This window comes from Corythoichthys intestinalis, chromosome 14, assembly GCF_030265065.1.
Source record: "Corythoichthys intestinalis isolate RoL2023-P3 chromosome 14, ASM3026506v1, whole genome shotgun sequence".
NCBI lineage: Eukaryota > Metazoa > Chordata > Actinopteri > Syngnathiformes > Syngnathidae > Corythoichthys > Corythoichthys intestinalis.
The window spans coordinates 22,047,612-22,070,272 of record NC_080408.1 but is presented as its reverse complement, the minus strand read 5'-3'; the positions used below and the strand labels follow the sequence as shown (position 1 = coordinate 22,070,272).

The window sequence follows — 22,661 nt, the reverse complement described above, 5'->3', positions numbered from 1 at the left end:
TAGAAGAATGTTCTTTACGTCGGATTCATCGCTGCAACTAGAAACAAAATTGTCCGCTATCATCGCCGCCATTCAGTACTAAGCACTGAGCCGGTTGTTTCCTTGTCGTGACGTCATGCACACAATATGCTAGATTTCCGGGATCTCGTGGACGGGTCCTTTTAGCTAGACAATCGATCCAAATTTCTATCATTTTCTTGGTGTTGTGATGTGTGTAATTACACGAAGTGGCATGATATGAATCCAAAAGGCATGCGTTTATGGATAAATGATGGAATATTAGCATTTCCCCGGGTGTTGTCATACCCTTTAAATACGCTATGTGACTAATGTGGCCCACTGCTTTAAAGCTACCACCAAAAAGCACAATGGTTAACGGTATGAGAGGGAAATACATGCAAAAAATATTTTTGAGCCATTGAAAAGGTAATAAAAAACTCAATAAAAACAAAAATAGTGATTTCTCGCCGCTTTTAACCAATGTGCGCATGCGTGCAGATGCATGCACAAGCGCGCTGAGCGTTTTGTAGACAATTCGTCGCGTAGGAAGGAATTGCCGAACACTGGTCCTGCCCGTTAGCATGATCGCTGCAGCGGCCTTCACTGCCGTTTGTTGCTTTTCTGACTCGTTTTGAACCATCTTCCTTCTTTTTGAAAAAAGACAATAAATGCAACTGTCTTTTTTGCATGTTGAAATACCATTTGATCCTGGCTGCATGCTCCCCAGATGCCGCAAATTTCTAAATTTTTGGCGTTTTTTATGTCACATGAGAGGTGCCGAATGTGCCCAAATAAGTCCTGGAACACAGGGAGGCCAAAATCAAGAGGTGCTGGGTCCTGTTCCGGCAGGATCAGGCACAAATTAACCCCTGACTTGCTCTAAAAAAACTCGTTTTACATTGACCACACATTAACCTTGGTGTAAAGAGGTTAAAGGTCGCAAAGGTCAGAAAAAGAATATTGCGATAACTCACAAATAAATAGAGAGATAATCACAAATTTACAGAATATACAGTGCTGGCCAAAAGTATTGGCACCCCTGCAATTCTGTCAGTTAATGCTCAATTTGTCCCAGAAAATGATTGCAATTACAAATGATTTGGTATTAATATCTTCATTGATTTTGCTTGCAATGAAAAAACGCAAAAGAAAATGAAAAAAATAAATAAATCATTCTCCAAACTGCCATTTTCAGATGGGATTTAGATCTGGACTCATTCCTGGCCACTTTAGAAGTCTCCAGTGCTTTCTCTCAAAGCATTTTTTAGTGCATTTTGAAGTGTGTTTTGGGTCATTGTCCTGCTGGAAGACCCGTGACCTCTGAAAGAGACCCAGCTTTCTCACACTGGGCCCTAAGTATGCTGCAAAATTTGTTGGTAGTCTTCAGACTTTATAATGCCATGCACACGATCAAGCAGTCCAGTGCCAGAGGCAGCAAAGCAACTGCGATAACCTCCGCCATGTTTGACTGTGGGGACCATGTTCTTTTCTTTGAAGGCCTCGTTTTTTTTCCCTGTAAACTCTATGTTGATGCCTTTTCCCAAAAAGCTTTAACATTCATCCAAAATGTTTTTGGCTTTCTCAGGTAAGTTTTGGCAAACTCCAGCCTGGCATTTTTATGTCTCTGGGTCAAAAGTGGGGTCTTCCTGGGTATCCTACCATAGAGTCCCTTTTCATTCAGACGCCGACGGATAGTACGGGTTGACACAGTTGCACCCTCAGACTGCGGGACAGCTTGAACTTGCTCCGATGTTAGTCGAGGTTCTTTATCCACCATCCGCACAATCTTTCGTTGAAATATCTCGTCAATTTTTCTTTTCCGTTCACATCTAGGGAGGTTAGCCACAGTACCATAGGCTTTACACTTATTGATTGCACTGCGCACAGTAGACACAGGAAGATTCAGATCTTTGGAAATGGACTTGTAGCCTTGAGATTGCCTGTGCTTCCTCACAATTTTGCTTCTCAAGTCCCCAGACAGTTCTTTGGTCTTCTTTCTTTTCTCCATGCTCAATGTGGTACACACACAGACACAGGACAGAGGTTGAGTAAACTTTAATCCATTTTAACTGATTGCAAGTGTGATTTAGTTCTTACCACTGCCTGTTATGTGCCACAGGTAAGTAACTGGTGCTGTTAATAACACAAATTAGAGAAGCATTACATAATTTTTCAAAGGGTGCCAATACTTTTGTCCGGCCCATTTTTGGAGTTTTGTGTAAAATGAGACTGAGAACTCTGAGGTGGCTCTTCAATCTCTGGGGTTGAAGTCGCTGAGGCAGTTGGTAAGCTCCTTGGTGGCAAGGCCCCGGGGGTAGATGAGATCCGCCCGGAGTTCCTAAAGGCTCTGGATTTTGTGGGGCTGTCATGGCTGACACGCCTCTACAACATCGCGTGGACATCGGGGACAGTGCCTCTGGATTGGCAGACCGGGGTGGTGGTCCCCCTTTTTAAAAAGGGGGACCGGAGGGTGTGTTCCAATTACAGAGGGATCACACTCCTCAGCCTCCCCAGTAAAGTCTATTCAGGGGTGCTGGAGAGGGTCCGTCGGGAAGTCGAATCTCGGATTCAGGAGGAGCAGTGTGGTTTTCGTCCCGGCCGTGGAACAGTGGACCAGCTCTACACCCTCGGCAGGGTCCTCGAGGGTGCATGGGAGTTCGCCCAACCAGTCTACATGTGTTTTGTGGATATGGAGAAGGCGTTCGACCGTGTGCCTAGGGGAGTCCTGTGAAGGGCGCTCCGGGAGTACGGGGTACCGAGCCCCTTGGTAACGGCTGTTCGGTCCCTGTACGACCGGTGTCAGAGACTGGTCCGCATTGCCGGCAGTAAGTCGAATTCGTTCCCAGTGAGGATTGGACTCCGCCAAGGCTGCCCTTTGTCACCGATTCTGTTCATAATTTTTATGGACAGAATTTCTAGGCACAGCCGAAGCGTTGAGGGTGTCCGGTTTGATGGCCTCAGCATTGCATCTCTGCTTTTTGCAGATGATGTGGTGCTGTTGGCTTCATCAAGCCGTGACCTCCAACTCTCACTGGGGCGGTTTGCAGCCGAGTGTGAAGCGGTTGGGATGAAGATCAGCACCTCCAAATCCGAGACCATGGTCCTCAGCCGGAAAAGGGTGGCATGCCCTCTCCGGGTTGGGGATGAGATCCTGCCCCAAGTGGAGGAGTTCAAGTATCTTGGGGTCTTGTTCACGAGTGGGGGTAGGAGGGAGCGGGAGATTGACAGGCGGATCGGTGCAGCGTCTGCAGTGATGCGGACTCTGCACCGGTCCGTTGTGGTGAAGAAGGAGCTGAGCCAAAAGGCGAAGCTCTCGATTTACCGGTCGATCTACGTTCCTACCCTCACCTATGGTCATGAGCTGTGGGTCGTGACCGAAAGAACAAGATCACAGATACAAGCGGCCGAAATGAGTTTCCTCTGCAGGGCGTCCAGGCTCTCCCTTAGAGATCGGGTGAGAAGCTCGGTCATCCGGGAGGGGCTTGGTGTCGAGCCGCTACTCCTCCGCGTTGAGCGGAGCCAGTTGAGGTGGCTCGGGCATCTGGTTCGGATGCCTCCTGGACGCCTCCCTGGAGAGGTGTTCCGGGCATGTCCCACCGGCGGGAGGCCCCTGGGTCGACCCAGGACACGCTGGAGAGACTATGTCGCTTGGCTGGCCTGGGAACGCCTTGGAATCCTGCCGGAGAAGCTGGCTGAAGTGGCTGGGGAGAGGGAAGTCTGCGCTTCCCTGCTAAAGCTGCTGCCCCTGCGACCCGACCCCGGAATAAGCGGAAGATAATGGATGGATGGATGGATGGATGGTGTAAAATGATCATGTTTTAATTTTTTCCCCATTCTCTTTTGTTTTTTCATTGCAAGCAAAATAAATGAAGATATTACTACTAAAGCATTTTTAATTGCAATCATTTTCTGGGAGAAATTGAGCAATATCTGAGAGAATTGCAGGGGTGCCAATACTTTTAGCCAGCACTGTATTTGTAAAAAGAAACTAAAGAAGTGATTAAATTTTAGGGTCCTGACGCCAAAATTTTACAATATTGCAATTTACAACAGTGAAAATAAAAGGCACACGTCAACAACTTTCCTAGTTAAAAACTTTATTGTTATTTCTGCTGCCATTGAAGTCACTAGACATCCAATCCATTTTAAATGGATTGGATTGATATCTACCAGTGATACAGTCACATCCTTAATTGTAAACAAGACATTTTGCCACTTGAAGCCTGATATTGTATTTTGCTGTCACTAACTGAAGACGCTTAACGGGCAGCGCCACGCAGGCGGTAGCGGAATAGCACATCGCGGTCGGGCCGCAGGATGCCCAGGCCGGCGCGACTGGCGTCGAGTCTGGCATGGGTCTGCCCCTCTTCTAGGCCCAGGTCAAAGTAGAGCAGTAGCAGACAGACGAACTGTTTGATCTCGTTGACGGCGAAAAAGCGCCCGGGACAGATGGATGCCCCGGAACCGAACGGCATCAAGTAGTGGTGAAGCTTTTGGCCATCCTTGAAGAACTCTGTCTGGTGTGCAAAGCGGTCGAAGCGAAATGTCTGACAGGAATAAAAAAAATAAAATAAAAAAAAAGACGTCTCTATAAAACTGTTGGGTATAACATCATACGTCATGCTGTAAAAAAATTAACTTATTAATAGAGATGTCCCGATCGATCGGGTCCGATCACGTCATTTCCAAAATATCGGAATCGGCAACAAAATATCGGACATGCCTTTTTTAAATATATATATATATTTTTTAATTAAATCGTTTTCTAATTGTATTTAACGTTACAGACATAATATGTTACACTCATCCAGAGTCTTTCGTTTAGGCTTAAGGTAGGGTTATCAAATTTATCCCGTTAATGGCGGTAATTAATTAAAAAAAAATTTTTTTATCACGTTAAAATATTTAACGCAATTAACGCATGCGCTGCACGTTCAATCTGTAATAGCGCCGTTTTACCTATATATAGAGCTAAAAGGCAGCGTAAAATGAGTAGAGTGAATTTTGGCAGCCTTTGGAGCCTTTTTTTAATTGGCTAAAGCCTTACAATCCCTCTCCCTACGATTAGAAATATCGTGGAAAGCAATGTGGGGAAGAAAGGTAGTAATTGATCTTTTTCTTAACACCCTATGGTATTTCCCAACGCAGAGAAGATATATCAATTGGTACCACTACGCACAGTCATGGTTGCACTTCCCATCATGCATATGGGCAGAACAGTTAAATGGCTACAGTATCATTTTACTGAAAGCTCAACAAATACACTAGATGGCAATATTTAGTCACAATATATAAAGTCACATTTATCCTTTAAGAATTACAAGTCTTTCTATCCGTGGATCCTTCTCACAGAAAGAATGTTAATAATGTAAATGCCATCCTGAGGATTTATTGTCATAATAAACAACTACAGTACTTATGTACTGTATGTTGAATGTATATATTCGTCCGAGTTTTATTCATTTTTTTCTTAATGCATTGCCAAAATGTATATGATCGGGAAAAATTATCGGGAATGATTGGAATTGAATTGGGAGCAAAAAAAAAGCAATCGGATCGGGAAATATCGGGATCGGCAGATACTCAAACTAAAACGATCGGGATCGGATCGAGAGCAAAACAACATGATCGGAACAACCCTACTTATTAATCATCCTACACAGCAAAAAACTTTTGAAAGTGTACCTCCGGGTCGTCGTAGATATCGGCGTCCATGTGCATGCTCTGCGGGTACAACGCCAGGATGTCACCGCGTCTCAACGCAACGCTGCGCGAGGAGTCCACACGCAGACTAAAGTCCTCTTGAGCCACCCGTATATTGATGGATGCCGACGACAGACGCAGAGTCTCGTGAATGGCGCTCTCTGAGAAGCCGCGGGATGTCAGGAGAGCCGACGCATCGGCGACGGAAAGGAAGCGTCCTACCTAGTAGAATCATTCGGTCCAGCCGATCCGTGTCGAGCTCCACGTCAGCGTCGGCGCGCAAGTCCTCGTGTTCGTCGAGCTCCAGGACCTGGAGGATTTCCCGTCGAACGGCGTCCAACGCCTCCGGCTGCCGCAGGAGGTGGTACGCCACCCAGAAGGTGGCCGGCGCCGTGTTAGCCACTGACGCCCACAACATTGCGAAGTGGTGCGCTGAAGGTCAAAGAAAGATTTTACTCAAGCCCCGCCGGAATGCCCCAAAATCAACAGGAAGTGACTTGGAAATGCCCCAAAATTAATGGAACGTAACAAAAATTGACATTAACTAATCGAGAATGCCCCAAAATCAACAGGATGTGACCCAGGAAATAATCAATAGGAAGTGATCTGTTGTCAACAGGAAATGACTTGAAAATGCCCCGAAAACAACAGGAAGTGACCCTGATATAACAGGAAGTGACCTCAAAATGCCCCTAAATCAACAGGAAGCGACCAGATATCAATAGTAAAGTGACCCCCCAACAAGAGCAAAGTTTGACTTTTGGGGCACGGGGGGCACAACATGTTGATGACCCCGAAACGCAGTGTCAGCAATAAAATTAACTTACAAGAATATTTATAATAATAAGTTGAAAATGAGCGTTTTTTTTGTCTCCCATTATTCTTTAGAGGAATTCTAAATCAGGCTGCTGGCTGAACAGCTATACTTTTCACCAAGATCATCATCCATTGAATATGGTACGCCCACCGGTGTCGTGCCAATGTAGTTACCTCAGTCACAAATTGTATCCCCTGGGCGCTCCCATATGGAGGTAGATTTGTGTCTTCATTATTCGATCCAAAAAAAAAAAAAAAGCTTCAATCAAAACAAAAAGTTGCCTCAATCAAAATATATATTTTCATTAAAAAGATAAGTGAACATTGGAGAAAAAAAATTCTCCAATGTTCACTTATCTTTTTATTCTCACTGTAGGGTAAAAAAATAAAATGATGACGCAGTCTATTTTTTAATGTCTTATCGAATGTTCTGTACACTTCTGGCTTGTTTACACCTGTGTTTGTAAATGGATTCTCTTGTTACTTGCAAGCAAGCTCCGTTTGGTACAGGCAAAGATGTTAAATTTAATGGAGTGCCACAATTATATGGGGAACAGTTACTGAAGTGTAGAATAAAGGATAAATAAGTTGGGATAAAACCTGTTATTAAAAACACTAACTTTTGAAATGTTGAGGGGTGTGAAAAATCCAGCTTGACAAAGTTGTGGTGTGAAAAATGGCCCTCTCATTAAATAGCTGGGGGGATAAAAACATTTCATAAGTGTTTCTTATCATTCATAGAGACATAAAGTAAACCACTATTCTGGGGAACAGTTACTGAAGTGTAGAATAAAGGATAAATAAGTTGGGATAAAACCTGTTATTAAAAACACTAACTTTTGAAATGTTGAGGGGTGTGAAAAATCCAGCTTGACAAAGTTGTGGTGTGAAAAATGGCCCTCTCATTAAATAGCTGGGGGGATAAAAACATTTCATAAATGTTTCTTACCATTCATAGAGACATAAAGTAAACCACTATTCACATTTAAATATTTTTTTCCTTTTTCAACTAAGGCCATTCTTACACTTTAAATATAGACATCCGCCTGGCTGTCCATTTACACATACAGTAGCTCACGCTGCACAAACAAGAATCCCTGTGAAAAATAAACGACGTAATTTTACTAGAACAAACAGGCCAAAGTGGTCTTTTCTCATGAGAGACATTAACGTTTATATTTTGACTTTAATCACCAGTAACCAAATGTTTTGTTTTGTTTTTTTGGAACAGTGTTTCTTTTTCAGGAAGCTTTTTGTTGGAATGGAATGTCATGGAACGGTTCATTATTTATGAAAGACATGTACTAAAGTAGAATTTTAGACCCAAACTACTGAATGTAAAAAAAAAAAAAAAAGTTTGGCAATTTTGAAAAAGTTTGAACAGAGGTTGACTCACTGGAATACCGTTTGTCCACTAGTACTAGTTCCTGTGATTAAAAACTCGTATATAAGTGTGATAATCAGTGTTGTTAATCTTACTGAAAAAAAGTAATTAATTATAGTTACAAATTACTTCTCCCAAAAAGTAATTGCGTTAGTAACTCAATTACCTGAATGTAAGAGTAATTAGTTACTTGGCAAAGTAATTGGTGATAATTACTTTTTTTTTTTTCCCCTCCCAAAAAAAAAAAAAAACATTGGCCACACTATGTGAAGTTTTTTGTGAAGGTTTTTGGTACAATTGGCCCGAGCCCAATTCTTTACCCTAATTTACCCTTTACCCTGAATCAGCTGTTAAAAGTTGTTAAAATTGCTCCCATTATTGCATTAGTTCCCTTCTCTCTACTTTCTACATATGAAAGTTTAAAAACTGTTTCATCATTTAAAGATAGATTCAAGTCAAGATTTTGCCGATTTAGAAGTTAAAAAGTTACTTAGGTTCGCTAGGAAGGTTCTCTACAACAGAGCCGTCCTAAAAAGTACTGCTTTAAGATGGCGGCTGTCTACTAACTCATTTAGTGCCATGTCTGTCATTTTGCATCTAGTTATATCTATGTACAGTACATGTGATATCTATCATGTCTACCATATCTACCATAACATACGCGCGTAGTTTGTACTAGCTATCAGCTACAACATGTATTATTGGAGCTACCTAGCATCGCGTTTGCTCGGCGTCACAACTTTCTTGCCTCCTCCATACTCCTGCTCCGTCGTCTCGGTGAGTCCATATCCCTCAGACTTTTCGACCAATATAGTAACGCATAGTAACGCATGCCTTTCCGTCCTCAGTAACGGTAATGGCGTTGCCAAGATGAGAAAAGTAATTAATTAGATTACCCACTACTGAAAAAAATAACGCCGTTAGTAACGCCGTTATATTGCAACGCCGTTATTAACAACACTGGTGATAATGCACTATTTTCTTCATAAGTGAACCTTGATTGTTTTGTAAAGTTTATATGATTGTTTTAAGGAGATTGTTTCAGTATAATTTAAAGTTGCTGTTGTTTTCTATTTGTATTATTTTACTGTCAAGTGGCCAGTCTTAAGGGCAATGTCAAATGAAGGTACTGTACATACCGTAATTTCCCGAATATAAGGCGCACCCGTGTATAATGCGCACCCCAAATTTACTTGTAAAATTTGGGGAAAATTATTGTACCCGTTAATAACGCGCACCCTAATTTTAGCACCAATAAATAGAAGAATACAAGAAAACAGAGCTCGTGTACAGATACAGAGATGTCATTTTACTGACTGGTGAAACACAGCACAAGCATAGCACATTGGTAGTTCAAAACATTACCGTAAACTGACAATATTTACGGTAATAATATGATTTGACAAGTTCTCCAACTTACCAGAATCTAGGAGAAAACAAAACGGATGTGACTTTTCTTTTAAAGGCTGCTGTATAACTTGCTCGTTTCCTCATGATGAATAAATGTTTCTTCCATGGACTGATACGGTAAAACTACTGAACTATTGTTATTTGGGTTTGAGTTTCCCGAGGGACCGATATAGTTGACGGACACAGGAAGTGTGTGTCCTTACAATTGTTATGGTCCGAATTGTGGAGCTGCAATAAACGTCGACTCAAATGAGTTCAAGAAACTAAATTCTGTGCTTTATGAAGAGTGAAAACAGCAGAATTTAACACAGACGAAATCATTCGGCCGATTAGTGTGAAGTATTACCGAAACAAAATGGTGACGTCACGTACCGTAATGGTCGGCAACGGGTCGCCGCATACGTTTCTTCAACACAACGTGGCCGTGTCAATGAAAAAAAATCGGTTTATATATATATGTAATACATATATATTTCTGTCTCCATCCATGTACCCGTTTATAATGCGCACCATGAGTTTACAAGTTGATTTTGGGGAAAAAAAGTGCGCGTTATATTCGGGAAATTACGGTACGTTGTTAATTTCAAACACATTTCTTAATACTAAAATGAATGCTAATATTTGTGGAGACTGCAGTGTTTTACATATACCATACATTATATAGGAGAAATGTACAGTGTTATTCTTCTCTATATAAATCCTTGCTTAACAGGTCATAGTTTGAAAACAAAACAACCAAAAAAAAGTGTACGCGTCAAAAGAGAGCTGATATCCTGTACTGTTGTATTTGCTGTGTCGCTCATTCTTTGCAGATAATGTAAAATGTAGATCTTATTATTTTATCCGAATATGATCAAATATTGTTTGAAACTGTACTATACTCTTATTAATTGGCTGATGGAAAAACTTGACAACATTTAGTTGATCATGGGATTGAGAGAAGGACAAGATTGATGCATGCTGCTGTCTTTAAATGTGGTTGTCATATCAAGACATTTTCACTTTGCTATTTTTCCACGCTCTCCACATAGCTAAAAACTTAAATCAAAAAAATGTGTTTGAATGCAAAAATAAATTTGAAACCCCCAAAAATATATTTGAAAGCTATTTTTATTTTTATTCAAGACAACTTTTTTTTAATGTTTGTTTGTTTGGTTGAAGTAATGTTGTTTTGGGCCACATTTTGGCTAGAACATTTGTGTCTTTATTATTTAATCAAAAAATTAAGTTGCTTCATGCAAAAAATATAATTTCAAAAGAAAAATAACTTCAATCCAAAAAAAAAAAAAAAAAAGAAAAAAAAGAAAAATTTCAATCATAAAAAAAAAGTTTTTGAAAGCAAAAAAATATTTGAGGCTCAAAAATTTGCATTTGAACATTCAATTTTTCATTTAAAAATTTTTCTTTGATTTTAGCAATCCTTTTTGTTTTTGGGCCATATTAAGGGTAGGACACTTGTGTCTAAATCATTCAACCACCCAAAAAGTTGCTTCAATCAAAAAAAAAAAAAAAAAAAATTGCAATCAAAGAAAAAATCATTTGAAAAAGAAAATCGCCCTCTCCTATTTTTTTTATTTTATTTTTTGAAAATAATATGCAAAGCAAATGACCGTCTAAGGTGCTAGTCACATGATCTGTTCAAAAAATAATTTTGACCCATTATAAAAATGTTTTTTTGTTCATTTCATTCATGTTTGCTCTTTGTTTTCTTGCTTTACAACTTTTATTTATATAGACCCTACCCACCGAGGTCACAAAATCACGTGATCACTGTATTGTTCCGCCCCCTTGTCCGTCATTTTGTGTCTGTATTATCAATGGTCTCAATTGATCGAGCAACTTATAATGCATTTCATGGAAGACCCGGTGCTTTCGGATGCCGTAAACTCACTTGATGCGTTGCATAAAAGGCGTTATGTGGAAAAGCTTCAGTTTATCCATTCGCCAGATCCATATTTGATGCCTAAATCGATGTTTTTCGACCCGCTGTCTCCGCCGTATTTGCCTGACATCTGCTAGCTAGCCTGATATGTACAACTATCTTGTCCACACAAAATCAGCCTATTCTCACGAAAGTTTGAAAAACTTTAAGAGCTTGGAGGCTTATAAATACTTCGTTGCTGGTTGGGTGAAACAGGTCCTCGTCCACGAAAATTCGGCAGGAATCTATCTTGTGCTTGGAAAGGTGAGTTACGAAATTTTCAATTCAAAATCTTTTGTTCTTGCTAACATCCACTGTCAAGTCTAATGTATTTCATGTCATTTGTCAATGGAGCTAGGGCTTTTAATGTTTATATGGTTTAGCGATAGCACTCTCACTACATACATACGTGTATGTTGACTGCGATTAGCCTAGCAATGATCTTAATTGTGGTTGTCAGCCCAAAACCCTCTAAATATATATTAAATGCATCTTACCAGATATAAAATGACTACTACATAATCTGTGGTAATCGTTTGGAGCCCAGTTTTCTCGTCGAATTGCAGCAGCACATCTCGCTCTCTCCTCTCCGGGTCTCTCGGAATCCGGTAGAACTTCAAGTCTCTCCGTCTATCTTCTCTGTTATTGCAACCGACCGCCACACACGCCTTCACCATTTTGATTATTAATGTTAACGAGCAGAAAAACACGCCGTAAATAGGAGGAATGTACATAGCCGTAACAGGTAAACACGATGTGTTGACGGACAATTGGGCGGTACCAGTCAGGAAGACGGAGTTGTGACGTCACGTGGGTAGGGTCTATAGGAAAGTCAATTACATGCAATGACACTTTTCGGCCACCAAGGGGGGCCTGCCCCCCCCAGCCCCCCCCCAAACTCCGCTTATGACCCCCAAATGCTCTAAATCAACAGGAAATTATCCAATGTCAACAGGAAGTGACCCCAAAATGCCCCTCAAATTTGACTCAACTAATAGTAGCGTTACTTGAAAATAATATTACTAAAGCAAAAATAGTCCTCCAAAAATGTACTCAAGTACAAGTAAAAAATCGATTTGTCAGAGGAATACTCAAGTAATGAGTAACATTCTAAGTAACTACTTAGACTGTTTGATTTATTTATTTTTAAACGATAGTAACTCCGTGCTGAGAAAAAAAATATCAGTATGAACTGTTATTATACTGTACTATAACCTATTTCATAACCACTTTAAGCCAAAGAAATACAAAAAAAAAAAATCATTGAATTCTGGCGAGAGAAAAAATCTACAGAAATGAAGCATTATTTGTCCAAAGAACATGAGTGCCCTCTAGTGGAGAAAACATATTTCTTATTGTAAAACTAAAGAGCCCTAAATCAACAAGAAATGATCCAATGTCAACAGGAAGTGACCCCAAAATGCCCCCAAATTAACAGGAAATGATCTAATATCAACAGGGAGTGACCCCAAAATACCCCCAAATCAACAGGAAGTGACACTGAAATTCCTCCAAAACAATAGGAAGTGACTCCAACATCCAAAGCAAAGCTACCGTCGCAATTTCTACAGTAATTGCATTTTCTAGTTTTTATCAGGTACCTATAGGACAGTGATCCCTCGTTTTTCGCGGTTAATGGGAAACAGAATGCACCACGAGAAGTGGAAAAACTGCTAAGTAGCGCCCCCACACCCCAAAAAGTTAAATTGTTTTTTTTTTTTGGGGGGGGGGGTGATTGTTTTGTGTATGTGTTCAATGTATTTATTCAGATCTAGCATTGGAAAGCGATACATATAAGACTTTTTTTTTTTTACTTTTTTTCTCAAAGTATAAGTAAAAAAACATGTATGTATTTATATTAGGGCTGTCAAACGATAAAAAATTTTAATCGAGTTGATTACAACTTAAAAATTAATTAATCGTAATTAATCGCGCGGGGGTTATTTTGTATCTGTGTTCAATGTATTTATTCAGATCTAGCATTGGAAAGCGATACATATAAGACTTTTTTTTTTTTTTTTTTCTCAAAGTATAAGTAAAAAAAAAACATGTATGTATTTTTATTAGGGCTGTCAAACGATAAAAAATTTTAATCGAGTTGATTACAGCTTAAAAATTAATTAATCGTAATTAATCGCGGGGTGGGGTTATTTTGTATATGTGTTCAATGTATTTATTCAGATCTAGCATTGGAAAGCGATACATATAAGACTTTTTTTTTCTTTTTTTCTCAAAGTATAAGTAAAAAAAAAACATGTATGTATTTATACTAGGGCTGTCAAACGATTAAATTTTTTAATCGAGTTAATTACAGCTTAAAAATTAATTAATCGTAATTAATCGCGGGGGGGTTATTTTGTATATGTGTTCAATGTATTTATTCAGATCTAGCATTGGAAAGCGATACACAAGACTTTTTTTTTTCTTTTTTTCTCAAAATATAAGTAAAAAATATTAGGGCTGTCAAACGATTAAATTTTTTAATCGAGTTAATTACAGCTTAAAAATTAATTAATCGTAATTAATCGCAATTCAAACCATCTATAAAATATGCCATATTTTTTCTGTAAATTATGGTTGGAATGGAAAGATAAGACACAAGACGGATACATACATTCAACATACGGTACATAAGTACTGTATTTGTTTATTATAACAATAAATCAACAAGATGGCATTAACATTATTAACATTCTCTTAAAGTGATCCATGGATAGAAAGACTTGTAGTTCTTAAAAGATAAATGTTAGGACAAGTTTTTATATTAAAACCCCTCTTAATGTTTTTGTTTTATTAAAATTTGTAAAATTTTCAATCAAAAAATATACTAGTATCTCACCATTGTTGATGTCAATAATTACACCATGCTCACTCATGGTACCTACCCATAAAATCAGTTGGACCCAAACGCCAGCAGAGGGCGCCAAACACCAAAAAACAACATTACACTGTACTGTCATTTTAGTCTGTCTGAGCGGGGCATGTGTGTTAATTGCGTCAAATATTTTAACGTTATTAATTAGAAAAATTAATTACCGCCCGTTAACGTGATAATTTTAACAGCCCTAATTTATATATTTTATTATATGGCTTTATGCACGTCAAATGCAATAATTATAATAAGTTTTAAACATGTTACTGTCCCACCGAATCATTTTAAAATAATTTTAATCAATAAAGCAGAAATATGCTTGTCTTTATTAAATGCTTCATTGAGTTAGTCCACCCAAATCGGCTGACGCTGCTCACTTACACACAATGAGTTGCCACAGCAACTGTTTAACAAGTTGAACGATGATTGACGCATGCGGCGCTTTGAAGCTTCGGCTTCCAAGCATCTGTGGCGAGATCAAACATTAAGCATCTGTCAATCATCGTTAACTTTAATAAGCAACTCCAGTGCATTGCCTGACCAACAAAGAGCAGCAGGAGGGGAGAGTGAGACTACCTGATTGCTCCGGACGGCTCATCTGTGTTTATTTATTTACTTTTTTAATTGAAAAAAATCCGCGATGGACTGAGGGCGCGAAGTACCGAGGGATCACTGTATAAAACTCATTCAAATTGGGAAAAGGAGCGTCACTGGGTACCGACCTGCTTTGTTGACGTCGCTCATTCGCGGGTGCTGCTCCAAGAGCCAGGCACGGCGCCGGACAAAGTTGGAGATGTCCGCCCGGCGGGACAACCCTTGCGGCAAAAAGTACTGGATCAGCTGCTCACGCACGCGCCGCACGCTGCCCAGTAGCCAGGCGGGAACGCCGGCGATCAGCAGCGGGAAGACGTCGTCGAAGCGCTCGAAGTCGGCCCTCAGCGCTGCCGCATCGGCGCCTCTCCGGCCCTCCACCGGCCGGCCGTACACGGTGGCGAGGGTGGCCTCGAACATAACGCGCATGCAGAAGTCGTACAGACCGCATGTTCTCCAGGCGCCGTCCGGGTCCAGGTGGTCCTGACGGAAGAGCGTCAGGAGGTTGGCCATCATGCTTTGCGTCAGCGGCGCCAGGTTCTCGCCGTGGAGGAGACGGAAGGAGCGATGGATCTGCTCGGCCAGGCCCGGGAAGCGGCTCTCTATCAACGGCGGGTATCCGAAGGCCGCCGGCGCCGCCTTTTTGGTGAACTCGTGGAAGTCCAGCTGCCGGCCATGTTTGATGACGCTGGGATATATCAGGGGATTCATGACGAAGGTCATGTAGCGACCTGACATGCACAAACGGAAATTCAGCCTACTCAAAAGTAGATCATCAAATCAACTTTTATCAAGCGGAGGATGTGACAAGAAGAAACAATGCTTTGCTAGAATCAACTGTCTCCATCTAACCCTGTACTCTGCATCATCTGCTCTCACACCAACTTCCTTCATGTCCTCTGTAACTATATCCATAAACTTCCTCTTTGGCTCACAATCTCTCAGGTGGACATACCTAAATCATCTCAGTCTGGTCTCTCTGACTTTTCTCTGATATGCTCATTCCTGATCCTAATCATCCTGGTCACTCCCAAAGAGAACCTCAGCATCTTCATCTCTGCCACCTCCAGCTCTTCCTGCGCTGTCTATCCATTCAAAATTACGCTAGCATATTGCTGCCACACCCCAAAAAAATGACATTCACCCATACTTAAGTCACCAGATGCCATAGTCAGTGAGAACCAGAATCGCTTTAAAATACGTAGACCAAAATTGAACCATTTTGTCGAAAAACTGGCAATTTTCGACTATTAATTAAACAATTTGGGCCAAGAATTACCTATTTTGGACCAAATATTAACCATTTTTGATCAAAACCTACATTTTAGAGCAAAAATTAACCACTTTTAACCACAAAATGTAATATTTTTTTCAATAGAAACTAAACATTTTGGTGCAGAACTTGCCAAATTTTGACCATTAATTCACCATAATGCACAAAATATTAATGATTGTGGACATAAATAAATATAAAACTAGACCAAATCTTTGGACTAATTCTTGACCACAAACTCCCCATTTTAGAACAACCATTAACAATTTTTGACCAAAAAAGCTACGTTTTAGAGCAAAATTTAAACCACTTTGGATCTAAATTTAAATATTTTTTCAACAAAAATGTATCATTTTGGTGCAAAAATGGCCCATATTTGACTACTAATTCACGATTTCAGACAAAAAAAAAAAAAAACATTTTGGACCAAAAATTAAACACTTTAGCCCAAAACCTAAATATTTAAACAAACTTTTTTTTACATAAAAAAAATGTTAACACTTTGTACCCAAATTTGAATATTTTTTAGCAAAAAAATTAACCATTTTGGTGCAAATATTGCCTATTTTGACCATTAATTCACCATACTGCACCAAATATGAATGATTTTGAACACAAAAAAAAAAAAAAAAAAACAGCATTTTGGACCAAAATTTAATTCACCATACTGCACCAAATATTAATGATTGTGGACATAAATAAATAAATACAATAAAAAATTGACAAATCTTTGGACCAATTCTTGACCAAAAACTTCCCATTTTAGAACAAACAATAATTTTTGACCCAAAAAAAAAGCTAAGTTTTAGAGCAAAATTTAAACCACTTTGGATCCGAATTTAAATATTAAAAAAAAGAAAAGAAAAAAAAAAGTTTCCTTTTTGGTGGAAATATTGCCCACTTTTGACTATTAATTCACCATAGTACACCAAATATGAATGATTTTGGACAAAATAAAACATTTTGGACCAAAAATTAAACACTTTAGCCCAAAACCTAAATATTTAGACAAACATGAACCATTTTCGTGCAAAAAAAAGGCCATTTTTTACTATTAATTCAGCAATTTGGACCAAATATGAACAATTCTCAACCAAAAATTACCTATTTAGGACCAAATATTAGCCATTTTTAATGTAATATGTAACAATTTAGACAAAATATTTTAATCGCTTTGGACCAAAAATGAACACTTCTAGACCAAACTTTTCCCACTTTTGAACAAACATGAACAGTTTTTGACCAAAAATCTACCACTTTAGATAAAAAATGTAGCACTTTGGACTTTTTCAACTTTTTTCTCACACCCTTGTAGCTTCTAGCAGATCAAGGACAGCAACCAACCTGCGATGAGAACAGTGAAAACATCTCCAAAGTTCCTCTGCTGCTCCTCCAGGAACTTTCGAGCGTCTTTCCTGAACTCCAGCGCTTTCCCCACAAACGGAATCCAGCCATTGATCAGCGGGGGTTCGCCGGGGCGTCTGACGTACGTAAACAAAAGAAAAGGGGGAAAATGAGACAGTAACAAGAAAAAAAACGGTGTGACTAGCATCTCTAACATGTGTTTTTGGTTTAAAGGTAAGATGACAGCTATCAAGCAACTTGCTAGCTAGAGAATGTGAAACAAAATGAGCTTTGTACTCGTAAATCGTAATCTGTTAATATCGTAATGTGACAAAAAAAAAAGTAATACTGCGTAACTTTAGTGACAACGTAAGAAAAAATGTAATAATACGTAATTATACTTAATACTGTGAGGAAAAAAAGTACTTTTACGTGATATTAAGTGAAAATTTGTCATAATACGTAATATTAAGAGAAAACTTGGGCTGTCAAAATTATCGCGTTAACGCGCGGTAATTAATTTTTTAAATTAATCACGTTAAAATATTTGACGCAATTAACGCACATGTCCCGCTCAGACAGTATTCTGCCTTTTGGTAAGTTTTACAGCAAGGTTTTTTGTGCTGTCTAACAGCGAACTCTTGTGGTCACTTTGCGACATGGTTTATTGTTTTCTTGCCAGTTCAATATGGCTGCACGACGTCTCGGGCTGACGCCTACGTTGTAATGCTGTGCTTATATGATCCTTGCACAAGATTTGTCCGTAAGTATGGTTGTTGTAAAGAATGTACATTAGGGCTGTCAAACGATTAAAATTTTTAATCGAGTTAATTACAGCTTAAAAATTAATTAATCTTAATTAATCGCCATTAATCGCAATTCAAACCATCTATAAAATATGTCATATTTTTCTGTAAATTATATATATATTCTGTAAAATAAATTGTTGGAATGGAAAGATAAGACACAAGATGGATATATATACATTCAACATACGGTACATAAGGACTGTAGAGGGCATTTCACTCTACTGTCATTTAAATCTGTCTATGCTGTCCTCATTCCGAAGCGTCTACTTTTTCCAAAGCTAGACAGCTAGTGAACGACGCCTTAATAATTAGACTTCTTCCTTTTTCATCTGATTTATTAATAAAATGGCCTCAAACCATTGTCCTCTTTAGACCGTCGTAAAACTACAAAAAAAAAGTACACAAGCGTTGCATTAGCAACAACGTTAGCTTAGCACGCTATACAGGTTCACTAAACATAAACAAAAAGCATCTCATACAAAAAATATAACATTTCGCTTACTAACATAATATGTACATTCTTTCTTCAAGAGTTCGCTGTTGGACAGCACAAAAAGCCTTGCTGTAAAACTTACCAAAAGGCAGAATACTTTCTGAGCGGGACATGTGCGTTAATTGCGTCAAATATTTTAACGCGATTAATTTTAAAAAATAATTACCGCGCATTAACGCGATAATTTTGACAGCCCTAATGTACTTTCACTTATCGCTGCGGCTGTTTTTCATTGCATAGCCCCAGGCATACTTCAGATTATAACTACTTCTCTCCAAACAGGAGAGTTTCCTCAGACTTTAAAAACTGCAGTAATAAACCTCTCCTAAAAAAACCTAATCTGGATGCCTCAATCATTAGTAATTACAGGCCAATATCAAATCTGACATTCCTGGGGAAAATTATCGAAAGGGTTGTGTTCGAACAGATCTAGACTTTTATGATGCAAAACAATCTTTTTGACTCATTTCAGTCTGGATTTCGGCCACAACACAGCACGAGACCGTGCTTATCAAAGTCCTAAATGATATTCGTCGGAATACCAATGCAGGCAAATCATCTGTTCTGTTACTATTGGATCTCAGCGCCGCATTCGACACGGTTGATCACAACATACTACTCAGCAGATTGGAACAGTGGGTAGGGCTTACTGACACTATTCTTCAGTGGTTCACATCCTATTTACATGACAGGGATTTCTTTGTGTCAATCGGAAACTATCAGTCAGAACAAACCAAATTCACATGTGGAGTCCCTCAAGGGTCAATTCTTGGACCACTCTTATTTAACATCTACATGCTTCCGTTAGCTCAGATAATGGAACAGTATGACATCTCCTATCACGCCTATGCAAATGACACACAACTGTACATTTCTGTGTCCCCACATGATTATAGTCCCTTAGTCTCCCTGAGTAAATGCATTCATCAAATCAATGAATGGATGTGCCAGAATTTTCTCCAGTTAAATGTGGAGAAGATAGAGGTGATCATTTTTGGGCCAAAAAAGGAAAGGTCAAAGATAAGCAGGCAATTTAGCACAATGTCACTTACAGCTACAAATCAAGTCAGAAACTTTGGCGTAATTATTGACTCAGACCTAAAATTTGATAGCCATCTAAAGTCCGTCAATAAATTCGCTTATTACCACCTAAAAAATATAACCAGAATTAAGGGGCTTCTGACTCAACAAGACATGGAAAAACTTATGCATGCATTCATTTTCAGCAGATTGGACTATTGCAATGGTATATTTACGGGTCTTGATAAAAAATCAGTCAGGAAGCTGCAGCTAGTACAGAATGCTGCAGCCAGAGTCCTCACAAATACAAGGAAGCTGGACCACATTACACCGGTTTTGAAATCGCTACACTGGCTTCCAGTGAGTCAAAGGATAGACTATAAAATACGACTCTACAAAACACTTAATGGCCTTGGACATGCTACATACATACATGCTTGACTTGTTAGATTCCTATGAGACATCTAGACCCCTAAGGTCGTCTGGAACCGGTCTTCTGCATGTTCCAAGAACAAGAACCAAGCAGGGTGAGGCAGCATTTAGTTATTATGCTCCTCACCTCTGGAACAAGTTACCTGAACGTCTGAAGTATGCTCAAACTGTTAGCTCTTTTAAATCAGGGCTAAAAACGCTTTTGTTTAGCACTGCATATCCATAACTGTCTATATATTTCAATCTACTTGCTTTCTATTCCTCTTGTGCTTTTATCTCCATTGCTGATTTCAATTGTTATTAGTAGTAGTAGTTTTTGTTTTATTTTTATTTTATTTGTATTAATATATTTTTATTCTATTTGTGATTAAATGCGATCTTTTGTCTCGGTTTTTACGCTGTATTGATTTAAATGTGATTTTTATGATCTTCATGTGATGTAAAGCACTTTGAATTGCCTTGTGTTGAATTGTGCTATATAAATAAATTTGCCTTGCCTTGCCTTCTGGTCCCCATAACCGCGAAAAACGAGGGATCCCTGTATTACACAACACCACCCTCTGGAGGTCGATTTATGCCAAGAAATGAATTGTCCTAAAATCTAGTAATCCAGTCATCAAATGATATTGGTATATAGTTCATCAATAACTTATTGTGCACCTTTGACAGTGAAACACTGACTAGAGTTGCTTTAAAAAAAAAATTTTTTTTTTTTTTTAAACAGCCGATTTTGAATTGACCACGCAGTAATTTTGTTTAAATACCACTTACAATAGTCAAACTGAGCAAACAAATCTACTATTCTAACGGCGTTAACGTTTTTCATCAATAAACACTTTGGTTTCCATTGACAGCGATAGACGTCTATTCTATATGGACTGGGGGGGCTGGCGGAGATCAATTGCAGCCAGTGAGTTTAGAGAAGCGCGACAGGAAACGCATGAACTTTTCACACTCATGTCTGGAATTTATGGCGGGGTTTCACAATCCCAAACAAGCCCTAAAGAAAAGTTCACTCCACTCTGTCGTCACGTCAGTCACTTTGGACGAACGCAGCCCAAAAGAGCAATCATGACATCAACCCCAGCGTTGACTCTGACGTCAGTTCAGCTACATCAATTTATTTTCGCGAGGATGGCGTAATGCAATCACGTCGGGTCAAGCCGCCATGTTGGTGCAGGGGCGCCACTCACCTTTTCCGACGGCGGCCGAAGACAAGAAGCGCAAGCAGGAGCGCGCACGCCAAAGTCAGGAACATCTTCGCGCGTATCTGTCAACAAAAGTCTCGGAGGGGCGTGAACTACGTCACTTCCGGGTGACTGGCCTCGAAACTCGACGCTGCAACGGAAACTGTGACTGCGTTCAAAGTTCCAAATCAAAGTGCGGCATTAGCATTCAAGCGAGGGCTACAAGCGTGCCTGTGCTGGACTGGAGCCTAAACAAAAGAAAGACTCACATTCCTATGTTTTCAAGTGGTGCGCAGTTCTTACTAGCAGGAAAAAAAAACGTCTGAGTCAGCAGTTTATGTTACAGTCGATTATTTTTAACTCATTAACGATGATAAACTGGACCAAAATTGCATTATTGAGCTTTTTCTTTCAAACCAATTTGGACCAGAGAAAAATGCAATTTTTAATCTCACTGGATCAATATCAATATATTTTCAACCAAAAATTAATCACTTAAAGCAACACTATGTAACTTTTCAGTGTCCGTTGATTTTAGCGACGCCAGTGGACAAAAGCGGCAGTGTTTGGCTTAAAGTGCCTGTGACAGCATAAAAAATATCTTAAACAGCATTATTATGTGAATTAGAATCATATTTTGAGACAGTTCGACTATATACAACAATTTGGCAAAGCGCAGATGACGAAAAATTTATCTTTTAGTCTGCCGTTTAGCCCTGCCTGTCATTATAGCGCTCTAGTGTCCCCAGCTGGAGGATGACATCAGCAGGGTCATGATTTAGAATTCAGCCCATTGAGGGGGAATTATTCAGAACAAGGAAAATTTGACAAAAAAAGCAGCAAAATGTCAGTGTTTCAATCTCTGTACTCCAATATTTTTACAGGATATTATTTTTATCGAAGTATTTTTCCCTAATTGCTAAATAAATGGTATGGTCATGACAAATAACAGTCTTGTGCTAAATGGAATATGAAATATTATTCAGTACGACATGGCAAAATTACTCCATAATGATCAAAACTGTCGCCCGAACAATATTTCATGCCACCATGCCGGCTTTTGTCATTTCACTGCCCCGGCTTCAGAGAGCGTAAACAAAACAGTAGGAGTGACAGCTAGCCGGCATGCTAGTCTTATTCTCGCCTTTCGAAGTGAAAAATCACACAAAATTATCCCGGATCATATCACACGGCGGTGGGGTTGTCGATTGTCTTCACCGATCGGCAACCACCCTGGCGGCGAGCAAGTTACAGCTTGTCGTGCCCCTGCTGCGGGCAGGAGTTATCGTTGCCGGGGAAGCACCTGGAGAATGATTGCCGGACAAACCGGCGGACGTGGGAGCGCATAGCTGCCCCAGTGAGGATAGTGGTCTATCACACGAAGAGGGCAGAGAGGGGCTGGAAGT

General features: G+C 39.5%; 1 protein-coding gene across 1 annotated transcript; it reads right to left on the bottom strand.

Moving 5' to 3' along the window:
* Positions 1-4,090: 4,090 nt before the first annotated feature.
* On the bottom strand, positions 4,091-21,541 carry LOC130929403 (cytochrome P450 7B1). The gene is made up of 6 exons (XM_057856509.1): positions 21,262-21,541; positions 17,315-17,451; positions 14,829-15,428; positions 5,926-6,135; positions 5,686-5,864; positions 4,091-4,547 (listed from the first exon to the last, which is right to left on the bottom strand). The coding sequence occupies exons 1-6, from the start codon at positions 21,324-21,326 to the stop codon at positions 4,260-4,262; spliced, it is 1,479 nt and encodes a 492-aa protein (XP_057712492.1). The 5' UTR covers positions 21,327-21,541; the 3' UTR covers positions 4,091-4,259.
* Positions 21,542-22,661: the final 1,120 nt, after the last annotated feature.

Excerpts from the sequence above, each read along its gene's own strand:
- LOC130929403 (XM_057856509.1), bottom strand. The coding sequence starts at position 21,326 with ATGTTCCTGACTTTGGCGTGCGCGCTCCTGCTTGCGCTTCTTGTCTTC. Across the intron at positions 15,429-17,314 it reads TTTCACTGTTCTCATCGCAG|GTCGCTACATGACCTTCGTC; the intron begins GTTGGTTGCTGT and ends TGTGCATGTCAG. Across the intron at positions 4,548-5,685 it reads ATATCTACGACGACCCGGAG|ACATTTCGCTTCGACCGCTT; the intron begins GTACACTTTCAA and ends TATTCCTGTCAG.